The sequence below is a fragment of the Pyrus communis genome, chromosome 17 (genome assembly GCF_963583255.1).
Source record: "Pyrus communis chromosome 17, drPyrComm1.1, whole genome shotgun sequence".
In the NCBI taxonomy this organism is placed as follows: Eukaryota; Viridiplantae; Streptophyta; class Magnoliopsida; order Rosales; family Rosaceae; genus Pyrus; species Pyrus communis.
The window spans coordinates 14,896,764-14,912,582 of NC_084819.1; the positions used below are offsets into that span (position 1 = coordinate 14,896,764).

General features: G+C 37.5%; 2 protein-coding genes across 5 annotated transcripts; both read left to right on the plus strand.

Annotated features, from left to right (window-relative positions):
- Nucleotides 1-423: 423 nt before the first annotated feature.
- LOC137722820 (uncharacterized) lies at nt 424-8,793 on the plus strand. 4 transcript variants are annotated; one of them, XM_068461916.1, is made up of 19 exons: nt 425-747; nt 1,188-1,218; nt 1,293-1,433; nt 2,138-2,273; nt 2,899-3,050; nt 3,328-3,411; nt 3,498-3,560; nt 3,742-3,873; nt 3,980-4,189; nt 4,500-4,622; nt 4,784-4,833; nt 5,561-5,723; nt 5,847-5,984; nt 6,610-6,732; nt 6,825-6,923; nt 7,093-7,182; nt 7,335-7,419; nt 7,988-8,118; nt 8,203-8,793. In XM_068461916.1, exons 3-19 carry the CDS (start codon nt 1,308-1,310, stop codon nt 8,347-8,349), a joined length of 2,052 nt encoding a protein of 683 aa, XP_068318017.1. In that variant the 5' UTR covers nt 425-747; nt 1,188-1,218; nt 1,293-1,307; the 3' UTR covers nt 8,350-8,793. The 4 variants fall into 4 exon arrangements, 3 of the variants coding, with proteins under 3 accessions (XP_068318017.1, XP_068318016.1, XP_068318018.1); XM_068461915.1 differs by having other exon boundaries at nt 1,188-1,433; XM_068461917.1 differs by lacking the exon at nt 1,188-1,218.
- Nucleotides 8,794-9,588: 795 nt separating this feature from the next.
- Nucleotides 9,589-15,222, plus strand: LOC137722373 (protein DEFECTIVE IN EXINE FORMATION 1-like). The gene is made up of 13 exons (XM_068461358.1): nt 9,589-10,129; nt 10,277-10,387; nt 10,524-10,606; nt 10,697-10,814; nt 10,928-11,082; nt 11,287-11,864; nt 12,004-12,074; nt 12,751-13,010; nt 13,178-13,359; nt 13,598-13,881; nt 13,976-14,093; nt 14,218-14,400; nt 14,545-15,222. The coding sequence occupies exons 1-13, from the start codon at nt 9,990-9,992 to the stop codon at nt 14,857-14,859; spliced, it is 2,598 nt and encodes an 865-aa protein (XP_068317459.1). The 5' UTR covers nt 9,589-9,989; the 3' UTR covers nt 14,860-15,222.
- Nucleotides 15,223-15,819: the final 597 nt, after the last annotated feature.

Here is a 15,819-nt window from a genome sequence, read left to right on the forward strand (position 1 = left end):
AAACTTCTTTTTGCATAACTTTACCATTCATTAGCCACGGAGAGATTCCACATCATTACCCGACATATATTCTCATATAAGTATCTCACTTATTACGTGACTAGCAAACCAAAGTAAAATTGATATTGAAAACCTACTAAAAAAATCAGGACACCCGACACAGTAACCACATTTTCCTTTTGCTCACAGGCCGCTTGTGCCTGTTCTCACGTGGCCGTCCCTAAAACCCATAAAAGTAATTTTCACAACAACTAATTTTCCTTTTTTTTTTTTTATGGTCAAACAAGTAATTATCCGGTTTTTGATAATTTACTCTTGGGTCATTTTCTTCAAGTTTCACACGTATATAAATAGTAAAAAATAATATAATATTTTTTTTCTTTTTTAAATTCAGAGTCATACGCTTGTTATAAATTCATCGTTGTCCCGGAGGGTTTTATCTGCATTGTTTATTCGATTCTCCAGACTGAATAGTTCCTCTTTCTCTCTCTCCTCCGTTCGTGTTCTTCTCTCTCATGACAAACCGTCTTTAATTTTTTTACTTCTCTCTCTAAACCTACGCACCCCGGACTTTCTCTCTCTTAGGGTTTCGCAGAGAGCTTCCCAGTTGCGAGGAGCAAGATAAACAATCGTTAGGGTTGTCTTTCGACTTCCGGAGGAAGCCGCTGCGTTTGCGCTGATCGTGGAAGTGTTAATTTGTTACGGCTACGGGGACGGTGAATTGGCTTCCGATTGGAGTTTCGTGAGGTTTGAGCTCTTCTCGATTGTGTTTTGGGTTTTTGAAACTGTGAAGCTCTTGGGGTCTCGGGATTTGAAAATTTTATGGGAAATTTGTGGTTTAGGGTTTGTGGTTTTGGGTTGCTAATTTGGGTGCCGGGTAGAAATTGGAGGGGAGATGAACAAAATGGAGGGTGTTTTATTTCGCTAGGGCTTTGGGTGAAGCAAATTTAAGCTAATTTGTAGTTAGATTAAGTTGATTAGGAGTACATTACATTTTACACTTTAGCTCTGCTTTCCCATACAAGGCAAATGCCGTCTTTGGGCCGTAGTCTGCATTTTTGTGTTTTGGGTTTATACACTTAAAGTTCTACGTGGATGTAGTTGTATCGGTTTGTAAACTATATGTTTCTTATTAGCTGTTAGTTGCATAAATGGATTATTTATTGACAATGTGCGTATTTGTGCAGCGGACAGTTTGAAGCAATGTTTGAATGAAAGGTTGTTTAGTTCTTACAAGTTATCGAGAGAGAGATAGCCCCCTGACCATTTGAGATTGTGTGTTGGTAATGTAGTGTAGTGGATTATGAATGATTGCTGTCATGGACTTGAATGCCTCGCCAGTACCTGAAGAAGATGAAGATATTTTTGAGAATCATATAGAATACATTGCACCAGAAGAACGCATAGAGAGTGGAGCTGATATAGCACGCCGGGTACTATTTCTTTCTCGTTTAAATGCCCTATCTCCTGCTCGTTTAGTGGCAACTGGATCAACTCATTTCTTTTGTTTGTGTAGTTATTGGTCTGGCCATATACGCGTTTGTCCTGGATCTCCAATGAGATTGAAATCATTACAGGGCATTTTGCATTGTTTTGATCCATTGTAGTTTGGGGCATTCATTACTGCTTAAGCTTCTATCCTTCCATGGCCTTTGGAATTGATGGATATTATTTTGTCTGCAAACGGTTGTATGGAAACCAAAAACTTGGTGGAAAGACGAGGATTTAGAAATTTAGAATAACAGAAGAGAGAAAATACTTTATGCTGCTATATTCAACTGCATCTAGAATTTTTTGAAATTAATAAGTTGCTTCTTCCTTGCTGTGGGGCAAACAGGTTTTTTCTTTTTTTTTTTGGTCCACTTAGCTTATTAATATATCATATATGGGGAATATTATGCCTTCAGAAGTATTACAACTCTCTCTCTCTCTCTCTCTCTCTCTCTCTCTCTCTCTCTCTCTCATGTGTGTGCACAGAGAGTCCCCCATGCATACACCTGGGAGCACATACACACCGGTTCACATACACAAAGATTAGCCGTGAAATCTTTTCATTTTCTTTTATATAATATGTATATATGTTGTTCTCAACATTTTTAAGTGCCTGGCTGCTGATCTTGTGTTTTTCTTGTATTAGGAGCGTGAAGAAAGACGTAAGCGATTGAAACGAGAACGCCCAGATGAAAAACCAGTGCATGTTTCTCAACCCCCTGCATACGATTCATATCAAACAAAAAACCCCAAAGTTTATGACAAATCTAGGCTTCCCAATGGTAAGTATGCTGTTTGTAGCATGTTATTAGGTTTGCTAATGCGTTTTCATTTCCATAAGTTGCATTTATTGGTAGAGTTATTTATAGAACTGCATTTTGATCAATTCCATGTTAAGCATTAACTGAATTATTACCATTTACATGTTCTGTTACATTTTTTATAAGGATGAAATTAAAGTAATTGGTTAACTGCCTCTGGATGAGTTTGATAGTTTGCTTACCTAGCTATCCCTATCATTTAGTTCTTCCATAGTTTTGGGATGATGTGGAAGGGAAGTATGTATTTGAATTTTGGAATAAATAAAATTTTCTTCATCTTGAAGACCGTGGCTCTAAAAAACTGGTGTTCCCTTTATATACTAGTATGGATAAGGGATTGTAGACCTTTATCTGGGGAAATAGGTTTCTGTCTGTGGCACTGATACAACTCAGGAGTGTGCATATTTGGTACTATTTTTGTTTTTATAATTGTTATATTATCTTGAAGTTGACTAGTTTTAAGAACCCTAGTTTGTTTCCTGAATTTGCATCTAAAGAGTTATGTGTTTTAGTTTTTAGCTTCAATTGCCATTTTCTTAGAGCTTAACTTCTGTCATCATTGGTCACATTTCTCTTCATAATGCAGGTTGGTTGGATTGCCCAGCAGCTGGTCAAGAAATATATTGCATGATACCTTCTAAGGTGCCACTTGGTGAATCCTACAATGATTGTGTTCCTCCTGGTAAAAGATACTCATTTAAACAAGTGATTCATCAGCAAAGAGTTTTGGGAAGAAAAGTAAGCCCGCTGAAATTATGCTCTTTTTTCTTCTAGTCTTATTTTATTATTTTTTAATTTCTCTGGATTGAAATTTAATATCTACCATACGAACACTCAGACAAATTTCTCTTGATAACTGAAGCGTAGTTTTTGTTACATGCACTGGCTGTCAAAGCTTGGCTATTGTATGTGTATAATTCTTTTTGGACAACGGACTAAATAGTAACTCTATGAGAGTCATTCTGTCTTGTTCAACGGTTGAAATGATTTTAAGATCATCTTCATTCATTTTCAGCTAGGTTTGGTGATTGATTTGACGAATACTTCTCGCTATTATCTAACATCAGATTTGAAGAAAGAGGGTATTAAGCATGTCAAGGTGAGTACTAGATTATTGTACAATTTGTATTCCTTGGTGCTTTTGCCTGTATTTTATTATTTATGGAATCCTGTTCGATAATGTAGATTGCGTGCAAGGGGCGGGATTCTGTGCCAGACAACCTTTCCGTAAATCAGTTTGTATATGAGGTTTGTTTCATACTTGACACTTGCCTCTTAAGTTATATGTTCATTTTAGCCAGTGGCTTGCCTATTTAAATATGAGGAAGACAGATTTTATTTATTTATTCTAGATATCATATATACTCATATGGTGTATGTACGTAAAATATTTCTGGTTATGATACTTTATTAATTATTCTCATTTCAGGTTATACAGTTCCTGTCACGTCAAAAGCATTCGAAGAAATATATTCTTGTGCATTGTACACATGGGCACAATCGCACAGGGTATATGATCATCCACTACCTAATGCGCTCATTACCAATTTCTGTCACTCAGGTAATTATGAGCTTATTTTAACTGTCTAAATGTAGAGTAAATCAGCCTGCTTTTAATTTATTTTCTTATTCTTATTATTTTTCTGATGCTGCATTGTATTACACAGGCAATAAAATTTTTTGCGGATGCACGTCCTCCAGGAATCTACAAACCTGACTATATTGATGCTTTATACTCATTCTATCATGAAAAAAAGCCTGATATGGTTGTCTGTCCCTCAACTCCTGAATGGAAGACTTCAGAATTTGATCTTAATGGCGAAGCAGTTGCAGACGACGATGACGATGATGGAGGTCCTGCTGCTCCTGTAAATAATGTATGCATAATTTTTATAGTGGAACTGTTTTAATTGGATATGTATTTCTTTGCCAAATGAATGACTCGAAGATAGAACAGTCTAGCAAAGGACAAGTGGTCTTTTGATTTTTTTTGCATGGCATTGATGGAGGAGTAATTTTTTTGCTCAAGAAACTTTTTGTAATGTTGTTTCATTATTTGTAATCCACCTCGTATTTCTGTTTTGATCATGTAACTGAAACAAATGACCTTTTGCTTCTGTATCTTCATACATGCCTGTTTTTTTTATGTTGTCCTCACTGTAGTTTGACATACCTCTGCCATTTCAGGAGAGTCTGGATACAAGTGGAGTAATGACAAATGATGATATCTTGGGCGATGAGATACCTTGGGACCAGCAGGAGGCAATGCGGCAGTTCTGCTATCAAACTCTTAAGCTGGTTAATGTTGGGGTAGACATGTTGAGACCTATATTCTTGATGGTTTTTGGCTTTTGCTTCTAAATCCACAGATACCTGAGATCTTGAGTTAGCCTGTTTTGATTTTCAGTCACATATTTTAGTTTATTTCCTACTTGCATAACATCTTACTTTTTTATTTTCTTTCATTTCAGCCTAGAGGAAATTCACAATTCCCGGGGTCGCACCCAGTTTCTCTTGACAGGTGCTCCTTGTTCCTTGTTTTGGTTTGGGTTGCATTTTTTTTCTAATAGTTTGAGCATATAAAATTTCATCATATTTACCAATTGTAACTTTGTTTGACTCAGTATTGATATATGCAATAAGCTGTAAAATTTCAACATAACTTGGCGAACAATATCTTGAAATGAACTCTCATTTGTTAACATGTTTTTTGCTGTGTAATTTAGCAAGTGGGAACATTTGATCTGAAAGAAAAGTTTGGTGGGCATTCATCACACAATTTTTCATTTGGAATGATAACTGAAATGGTAACTCAAAGTCGTTGGCATTATCGACAATGAATCTATTGATATTGGTGGATGCTTCTCGAATTGATATTTGAACTTTTGTATGTAAGCACAGTTTGTGTTTGTTTTCTGCTTAAGAAAGATATATTTAGAGCACTGTTGAAGCTTAGCTTTGTCTGGTTATTTTTTCACTATCATGTCCCGTAATAATGTGTTAGTTTTAAAAGAGACCCAGTGTGGCATGAAATTTGATTGCATCTTATTAGACCTTTGGTGGTGTAACGTGCTTGGTTTCTTAATAATTGTTGGCTGGTAGATGACAAGTTACTTGTGCATCTGTAAAGACTCCTCGTGTACTGCATATCACATATTTGCTCTATTCTCATATACTGCTTTATACATGTTGCATACTTCTTCATCTTGATATTGTCATCTGAATGGACTTCCTTCTCATTCATGCAGGGACAACTTACAGCTGTTGAGGCAACGTTATTATTATGCTACATGGAAGGCTGATGGAACACGATATATGATGTTAATAACCATGGATGGGTGTTACTTGGTTGATAGAAATTTTAATTTTAGAAGGGTCCAAATGAGGTTTCCCTGCAAACACACAAATGATGTATGTATGCACTTACTTTTGGAAGGTTAATGATATCAGGAAGATTTCATGTAGCGCATCCTTGACAACTTGGAGTGACCTTGTTTCTCTCTGTTTATTTATTTTTCTTTTTTTGTCTTTAAGGGTTTAGCCGAGAAGACTCACCACTACACGTTATTGGATGGGGAGATGGTAATTGATACCGTGCCTGATTCAAAGAAGCAGGAGAGAAGATACCTGATCTATGATATGATGGCAATCAACCACGTTCCTATCATAGAGGTGGGTTTGCCCTTTATCTGTCCCTTGTTGGGTGATCTACCCCTTAAATTATGTTGCACAAACTTCAGAATTTAAGATATTGTATTTATAATCACAAGGTATAACAACTATATCATTTAATTCATTTTTCAAACTTGGGCTAGATTTTTGTGCAAGCCAATGTAAGTCATTTGGTGACTGGTAACACACTGTAAACCGAACATAGGGAGTGAATTTTCAGAAATAAAGGGAGACCTAGATTTTGAGTATTGGGAATGTGCACAAAACTGTTTGTAGGCTTCTTGTTTTGTTAGGTATGGTACAATCAACTTGAAGAGGTATCTGCACTGTGATTTTATGACACCCATATAATCATAATTTGTGGTATCTGCAAGATTATATTGTCTTAAATTGTAAAATAACAGTTGGATCCAACTTCAATATATGCATTGTGATGGTGTGTCAAGGTTGTAAATTGCGTTAGTATATTATGTTGGCCTAATCAAACCATATGAGTGCATAGGTTATCACTTGCCTTTGATTTTTTATAGAATTGTTATCATATTTGGTTACAATTTTATCCCTAATTTTTTTCGGTAATGTTAAGCTACCCATTATACAATCTAATCTTTTAGAATTGTTGCAGCGGCCTTTTTATGAACGGTGGAAGATGCTTGAGAAAGAAGTCATTGAACCCCGGAATCATGAGCGCCACAATATTTACCAAAGTAGGAATCCTTACTATAGATATGACTTGGAACCATTCAGGGTATGTATCAATAAGATCTGTGTTCTGGCATTGAACTTCATTCCACTGTTTACTTTTTTGCCGAGATTAATTTTCTCAGTGTGTTCAATCAGGTGAGGAGGAAGGACTTTTGGTTGCTCTCTACAGTAAACAAGCTTTTGAAGGAATTTATTCCAAGGCTTTCACATGATGCTGATGGTCTTATCTTTCAGGTAGTTCTATAAAATATCATTTGAACTTTTTTATTGGTATCAAATTACTTGGTTAGCTGGCAATAGAATTTGTTTATTGCCATGTCAGGTCCTATTATTGGTTCTAAATTAGCAGTCCTCTCTCTGATTTGTTTGCATAGAATAATAATGTATATTTTTGATATGCTAGGGTTGGGATGATCCATATGTTCCCCGCACACATGCAGGACTTCTAAAGTGGAAATATTCTCATATGAACTCGGTTGATTTTCTCTTTGAGGTTGTGCTATGAACTTTATGTAGTTATTTTTGTTATAAAAACTCTATTGTGTCACTTAAGCTATTGTTTTCTGAATCTCTCATTTCCCTTCCATATCTACCTTAAATTTGTTCCGTGCTTGTTTTCTCATATGAAGTTGCTTGTGTGGACAGGTAACCAGTGATGATCGGCAGCATCTTTATCTGTTTGAACGTGGAAAGAAGAAACTAATGGATGGAAATAGAGTTGCGTTTAAAGGTCGACATGAATATCTTTAGATTTTTCTGTTTAAAACGTGACTCTGTTTTTATCATTGTTGGTACAGCCGAAGTTTTGCATTGGGGTGCTTCCTGAAGAAGAACCTGGCAGGTGCTTCTCCAGAAAGCATTTCTATGACCCATAAGCATTTTTGAAGTTTTATTTTTTGTCAAATATATATAGAAGTATTGTGGTTTTCAGAAAGCACTTTTTGCCCTTCCTGAAGCAGTCTCAATAGGCCCCAACTTTATAAGAACATTTATTTTGTTTCTTTTTGTTTAAACCTGTGAAGGACTTGCATGCATACACATGTGGATTGATCCCAAAAAAGGGAATGTTAGAAATTGATGGATGAGAACTTTTGTTGTTTTTATAGCTTCCCTTTATTGCTTGAAGTGTTCTGGGAAACCTAGATAAAATAATGGTTACTTCATCATATCATCTTCCACAATCTAATTTGCACTAACATCTAGTATTATGTTTCGCTGGGTGTGATTTGGTATGATCCTGTTGCGTTTAACCTAAATGCTTTTATTTTTTTTATTTTTATTGTATTCCTATGTAGCAGATGGCGAAGACCCCTCATCTTATTCCGGAAAAATAATCGAGTGTTCTTGGGATGGTGAAGAACAAGAATGGGTCCTTATGCGCATCAGGACTGACAAATCAACTCCAAATGATATCAATACCTACAAGAAGGTCCTTCTCCACATATTTTAAATAAATTAGTATTTTTTTGTTTAATCCCACTTTGGGCTCATTGATTGCTGACTTGAAAAACAGGTCATGCGAAGCATAAAAGACAATATCACGCAGGACATCTTGTTGAATGAGATCTATGAGATCATTCGTCTGCCTATGTATGCTGATAGGATACGGAATGATAGCAAAGCAGCCCAGCAGCATGCAAATGCAGCACGAAGGAGGTGACTTGCGGAGGTTTTATCATCACCGGGTTTTCTTGCAGAGGTTTGCTGATAGTAGTGCCCAGAGACACCTGCTTGGCAAGTCGTTCAGAGTTCTCTTTGCTCGAAGCTGGGTATAATTTGGGCGTATCAGCTGATGAATCACATATTTACTGTGTAACTTCCTAATCCTGGCTATAATTCGTACTGAGTGCTGTGCTGGTGAGTTGTTTGGTCCAGTTTGATACGCCGCCAGATAGTCCCCGGGATTACTGTCACATTTATTTGGTTCTGATGGTAGGTCAGATGAAGAGGAGTAGGGTTAGAGTCAGATCTGTATATTATGATGAATTATGTTGTTAACTTGTTTAAAAAGGTAGGCATTTTTTAGGTTTTGCCTTACCCTTTTCATGTGAATAGACAACTTTGGGAACAGGTAAACACCCTTTTCTCCCCAAATCCTGGTTTACTTTCTGTGTTTTCCACGTTGTATTTGTTTGAGACATGCTGCCTACTTGTCCTCTTAACCGTAGATTTGGCAGTCGTCTGTCCGTAGATGCGCAATTCGTCACCGTCTATTAGCATCGGGCTTCATATGATTACTTGAGAGATTTTTTTTGCTAATTATTGTTTTAGAGATGATGCATCTCCTAGTTCAATGTGATCAAGTCCGTAAACTGCATGCTTATTGTTGTGGGCTCCTTGGTGACCTTTCGGTTCTCCTAGCGTTGTTTGGCGTACAAGACTTCACTACTCTGGAGGCATTTTAAGCTCGTGTGATTTTAGTTTTATGCCCTAGTGCTAATGTGTTGAATAAAAAGGAAATCAACGAACAAGATTGAGCAAAAGAGCGTATAAGGTCAGAATGGTGCGGAAATTATTTTTCTTAGTAAATAACGTGGCACAACATCATTTTATTTCGGCTCACTTTCTAGTGTAATTTCATTGCCCGAACCATCATCCTAAAGACTTTTTGAGAACCATTTTGTTTTCAATTTTTCTTATAATTCACTCTTTTTTGAAATTGAAAATGTAATTACAAAACTGGTTTTAAAACTAAAAATTAAAAACGAAATGGTTATCAAACGTTCTGGTAGCAAAATATTAAGGCCCGCTTGACAAGTGCTTTTAAATTACTTGTTCGACAAATGCTTTTAAACAATTTAAAGCGTTTTTAAAAAAAAATATTTTTAAATTCTAAAAAACTATTTTAATCGTATAAAAGCACTTGCCAAAGAGCTCTCAAGCACGAGTCCTAGTTAAGTTGGATTGGGATGCAGGTCCCTTCAATGACCAGAGGCAGCAGAGAGCAGACACTGCCACACTGGTAGTCTCCAAGGATCACGATTAACTGTCTCACTCCGTAGACGTCTCATTTCGCGCGTGATACCCACACACCGGTCACCGGACCCAGAATCCTCAAACATCATCGGCGTTCAATTCATCTTCTGCTAAGTTATAAAACAGCTCCCTTCACACTTCTCGCACGTAATCGTAATTTTCTCAAACCCGAGTGGCATTTCCAATCGCAGTCCTCGACTGTTGACTCCGCGCAGCCATCCATGTCCTAAATCCACACCGCCGAGACGTTTTTAGAACCCTAGCTGGGGTTTATCTTCTACCCCGCAATTTCTTCCCCAATCCGATTGAAGCAAACCGGATCATATGGAATCCGCAGCGATTAGGGCTTTTCTGATCTGTCTAATTCTCTGCGCCGGTTCGAGCTTCGTTCATGGCGAGGAGCCGGCGAAGAATAAGTTCCGAGAACGAGAGGCCAGCGACGACGCCCTTGGATATCCGAACATGTATGCATATTCGTTTTTCTTAATCCGTCTTATTTGCCTTGATTAGTGTATAATCGCTGGGATTTGTGTAAATGTTTACTTAATTCTGTTCGGAGTTTTTGCATTTGATTAATGGGTTTCTGTTGTTGGATGTGTGCGTTTGGTTAGAGATGAGGATGCCTTGTTGAATTCGCGGTGCCCCGCGAAATTGGAGCTCCGATGGCAAACGGAAGTTAGTTCCAGTATATATGCTACACCCTTGATCGCCGATATCAATAGGTACGAAAAAGATTGTGCTTTGGATGGAAATTCTGTGTATTTACTTGTGCATTTTGAGATTACCAAGAGATCAAGTTTGTGTCCAGCATTGATTTTTGGGGCCTTTTTTTCGGGTATTCGTTTTCGCTTATTACAGTGATGGAAAGCTTGAGATCGTGGTTCCTTCTTTCGTTCACTATCTTGAAGTTCTTGAAGGTGCTGATGGAGACAAACATCCAGGTATGACCCAATTTCATTTCTTTCATTACATTAAGCTGTCTTGAATTTTCTTGAAGTGATTTTCTAAGTACCTGCTTGATGATTCATCAGGTTGGCCTGCATTCCACCAGTCAACGGTACATGCTAGTCCTCTCCTGTATGATATTGACAAGGATGGTGTGAGAGAAATAACTTTGGCAACCTACAATGGGGAAGTTTTATTTTTCAGGTAATTCAGTTACATTGCCCGTGTGATGTTACTAAATATTTTACAATTTGTTTTCTTGTCTGCAATCCTATATCAGCATCCACAAGCTCATAAAAGTTTTTGTGTTCTTTTAGGGTCTCAGGTTACATGATGGTAGATAAACTTGTAGTACCTCGTAGGAAAGTTAAAAAGAACTGGTATGGGGGTTTGCATTCGGATCCCGTGGATCGGACTCATCCAGATGTCCATGATGATTCTCTTGTCATGGAGGCTATGGAATCAGCTCATCGTAAGCCATTTACACGTTAAAGTAGTTTTTCTTGCTACTGCTATTGTTTTTGAGTGTCCTTATTCATATAATCCACTTTAGTAGACCTTTAGGAAGAGCATGCTGAGTCACCTGACACAGTTCTGACGTTATATGATTGTGAAAGTATTCCTTTTAAGTTTAACGGGAATTAATCATGTTTGCAACTGTTGGTTATTTTTGTAGAAACAAATGGAAGTACAGCTAAGTTAAACAATTCTGCTTCTATTTCAACTCCCGATTCCAACACTTCAGCTACTATTTCAACTCCTGATTTAAACAATTCAACAACTATTTCAAAAGAGAGCAACCTTGGCATGGTAAATGCATCAAATCCAGAGAATAAAGGGGAAACAAATTCAAGTCAGGTGGAAACAGTCATCAAGCTGCCTACGGGCACGGACAATTCTGCTGTAAAAAATGTGTCAGAGGAAACTGTTAATGTAGTGAATGGAACTAGATCTGGTAGACGGCTTTTAGAAGATAAAAATTCAAGCGAATCACAGGATGGTGGTTCTGGATCCAAAGAGAATAATAAGGAGGATGTTCCTGTTGCAACTGTACAAAATGAGGGAAGCTTGGAAGCAGATGCTGATTCATCGTTTGAGTTGTTCCGTGACAGTGAGGAACTTGCCGATGAGTATAGTTATGACTACGATGATTATGTTGATGAATCAATGTGGGGAGATGAGGAATGGGCTGAAGGGCAGCACGAGAAAATGGAGGATTATGTCAATGTTGATGCACACATCCTCTGCACTCCTGTGAGTTCTAACTTTAATGTTTCTTCTATACACATGTATGGGCACACTGCACATGGATTTATGTATGTAGGCATGATACTTATTCACTCCTTTGCCATACGCAAGTTATATTTGGTTGATGATTTCTTTTTTCTGTCAGGTCATAGCGGACATTGATAATGATGGAGTATCAGAAATGGTTGTTGCTGTATCTTACTTCTTTGATCACGAGTGAGCTCTCTTCCATAGTGTCAAATTTCACTTATTTATTAATATTTTTGGAGTGGAATGAAATCACATCAAGTTTCACTTTAAATTCCCATTGAAGGTGTCTACCTTCTTATTTTAGAGGATTTATACAGTTTAGACTCTGATAAAGCAAGTATTTTCTAGGCATGGTGTACACTATAGGATTTATCAAAGCAAGCATATCTTTTAACTTATTTCTGTAAGTTTGACAAATAAGTACCATATGTATATATTTCATGTAAATACTGCAAGCAGTATACAATCTGGACTGTAGGAGTTATATCTGCATTTGGAGTAGTTGTAATGACCTGGTATGGCCGCCAATGATCTCAAAACTATAGCACTATTTGTGTTGACCAGGAGACACTCACGAGATCAGTAGATATGATGTAAATGAAATAGAAGGATTATTTTAAGTTGTAGGTAGATTCTGTTTGATCTAGAAATTTACTGTGCTCTTGGTTTCTTCCTTCATCCATACAATAAATTGTAATAACCCTTTAAGTTACACTTCCCGCAAAATCAATTTGGTGCATTTTCTTTATCATTTGTTGTGCAGCATCATCCAAGATTGAAATGTGAACCATGTGAACTGTGTGTTGGAGTTTGCTTAGTAATTAATGGCTTGAAAGTAAATTCCTACCTTGTACGTTCGCAGGTATTACGAGTCCAATGAAGATCATCGGAAGGAACTGGGTGACATTGATCTTACAAAATATGTTGCTGGCTCAGTAGTTGTTTTTAATCTCGACACAAAGCAAGTTAAGTGGACTGCGGAACTAGATCTGAGTACAGAGACTGAGAAGTTCCATGCTCATATATATTCTTCTCCAACTGTGGTGGATTTGGATGGTGATGGGAATCTGGACATTCTTGTTGGAACTTCCTTTGGCTTGTTCTATGTCTTGGACCATCATGGTGAATTAATTTTTCTTGCTCTCATTGCTACGTTTGCTGACATTTTTACCTCAGAGTGCATGAGTTGCTTTAAGTTCCCTGGCATACAAGACGCTGAATCATCTTTGATGTTACATAGAATGCATTCTGTTTAGTGATATGGAAATTGAATGGTTTCTTTTGTTCAGGCAAGATCAGGGAAAAATTTCCTCTTGAAATGGCTGAAATTCAAGGAGCTGTTGTTGCTGCTGATATCAATGATGATGGAAAAATTGAACTAGTGACCGCTGATGCTCATGGAAATGTTGCTGCATGGACTACTAAAGGAGTAGAAATTTGGGAAAGGCATCTTAAGAGTCTAGTTCCCCAGGTACGTTAAATGTTTGATTTGATATTAAGTTGTGTACTAGTACAATAGTTGGTTCAGTCGTTTACTGATTTCTTTTTCTGCTCTGGACCTGGTGAGATTAGTCTACCATTTTCTGGAGAGATTAGCAATTTTAAACTTGCATGCACAAATTTTTGCTTGTCATTCTTCAAGAACCCGGTAAATTTCAACTTGGCTTGTATAATTCCTAGCGAATCTGATGCAGAGTTTTGTTCCTCAGGGTCCTACTATTGGTGATGTTGATGGGGACGGCCATACTGATGTTGTGGTTCCAACGTTATCCGGGAACATATACGTTCTTAGTGGCAAAGATGGGTCAATTGTTCGTCCTTATCCATATAGAACTCACGGGAGAGTTATGAATCAAGTTCTTCTAGTTGATTTAAGTAAAAAAGGAGATAAAAAGAAGGGACTTAGCCTTGTTACAACTTCGTTTGATGGTTACCTGTATGTAATTGATGGACCAACATCATGCGCCGATGTGGTCGATATTGGTGAAACCTCGTAAGATGTTTTTAAATTCTTCAATGTCCCTACATCTTTAATTAGTTCTCCCCCTTTCCATGGTTTACCTGAAACATTAATCCCTGCATGACAGATATAGCATGGTCTTAGCAGACAATGTTGATGGTGGGGATGATCTTGATCTTATTGTTTCAACCATGAATGGCAATGTCTTTTGCTTCTCGACTCCTGCTTCGCAGCATCCCCTCAAGGCATGATAGATCTCAAGCTTGATCTGTTGATAGTTTCTTCTGTTGTCTTCAGTTTTTATTTTTTGCTTTTTGTTGGGTGATAATATTTTGTTTTTAATCTTCTTTGTTGTGTATCCTTTCGCAGGCATGGAGATCACCAAATCAAGGGAGAAACCATGTTGCAAATAGGTATAACCGTGAAGGTATCTTTGTTTCGCATTCATCAAGAGCTTTCCGTGATGAAGAGGGCAAGAACTTTTGGGTGGAGATTGAGATTATAGATAGCTATAGATACCCATCTGGGTTGCAAGCACCATATAATGTGACAGTAAGTTGCTCATTCCTTCCGATTATTTTGGCCAAAGTCAACTACATGGCCCTCTCTCCCTCTGTTTCTTGTATACACACGCAAGTAGCTTGTGAGTCTAATATACAAAACTCAGTCAATATATATATTTTTTGAACTATGCAGGCAACGCTGTTAGTGCCAGGTAATTACCAAGGAGAGAGAAGGATAAGAATAAACGAGACCTTCAATCGTCCTGGAAAGCATCGTATGAAGCTTCCGACAGTTGGTGTAAGGACTACGGGTACTGTTTTGGTGGAGATGGTTGACAAGAACGGACTCTACTTTTCAGACGATTTCTCCCTCACATTCCACATGTATTACTATAGACTCCTCAAGTGGCTGCTTGTCCTACCAATGCTTGGAATGTTTGGCGTGCTTGTAATCCTTCGTCCACAAGAAGCTGTGCCTTTGCCATCATTTTCGCGAAACACCGACTAAACGTTCAACCTTTATCAATACAAAGATGCTAAGGCTCACGAATTGTGACGGCCATTCTCACCCGAAAAAGTCCAGAAACCGTGGCGGATATGACAACAATGTGCGCTCTATTTTTTATGATCAAGCTAAGATAGATGTCGGAACTTGTAACATAGTTGAATATGAGTCAAGGAACGAGTACCAAATCCAAGTTTTTCAATGATAATTGTTTAGAGGATGATTCTATATGTATCTCTATAAATTGGCAATCTCAGTTTTCATTCAACCCCTTAATACTTTCAGTAGGCCTCTCCAAGTTTGGATCACTAGACATGCTTACTAGAAAAGAATTGGTATTGAAATTATTTCGACTCGTCGACTTTCTATCTGTTTACTAAAACATATCAAATTATTAGCCGTTGCGGTATTCTTTTTTGTTTAATATATTCTTATTATTTTGTAATTTTGTTCGTCGCGTACTTTGATATTCAACTTGGCATCAGAGCAGGTTTGATCATATAGGGTTGAATCTGCTTTTGATGAGTATCAGTTTTTGTTTGTCTGTTTGCTCGGTATCAGTTTCGTCTCTAGGTTAGGATTTTCTTGTTTGAAAAAAAGAAAAGAATTAGGATGACTAGTTGATCCCAAATTTATTCCTTCCGTCTTTACTATACCTAGCTGTATCAGTTCATAACTTTGGCCATCCTAAGTTAAATTACCATAAATGGGTTTGCTCTCGTGTTTCATTTACAAGAGCAACTTACATAACACAGATACACTGCTACTCTGGCGTTCTATAGTAATGATACAATAGCATGTGAACATAAATTTACACATATCTTTATATTATTGACACGAGACGCCACAACGACATGACATGAAAGTCCTCCCCAAATACATACTCCCGTTGGATTCATACTACCAGACTAAAAACGGACGGAGTAGAACCACCTTGTAGCTAATATGCAAGGCAGTTTTTAT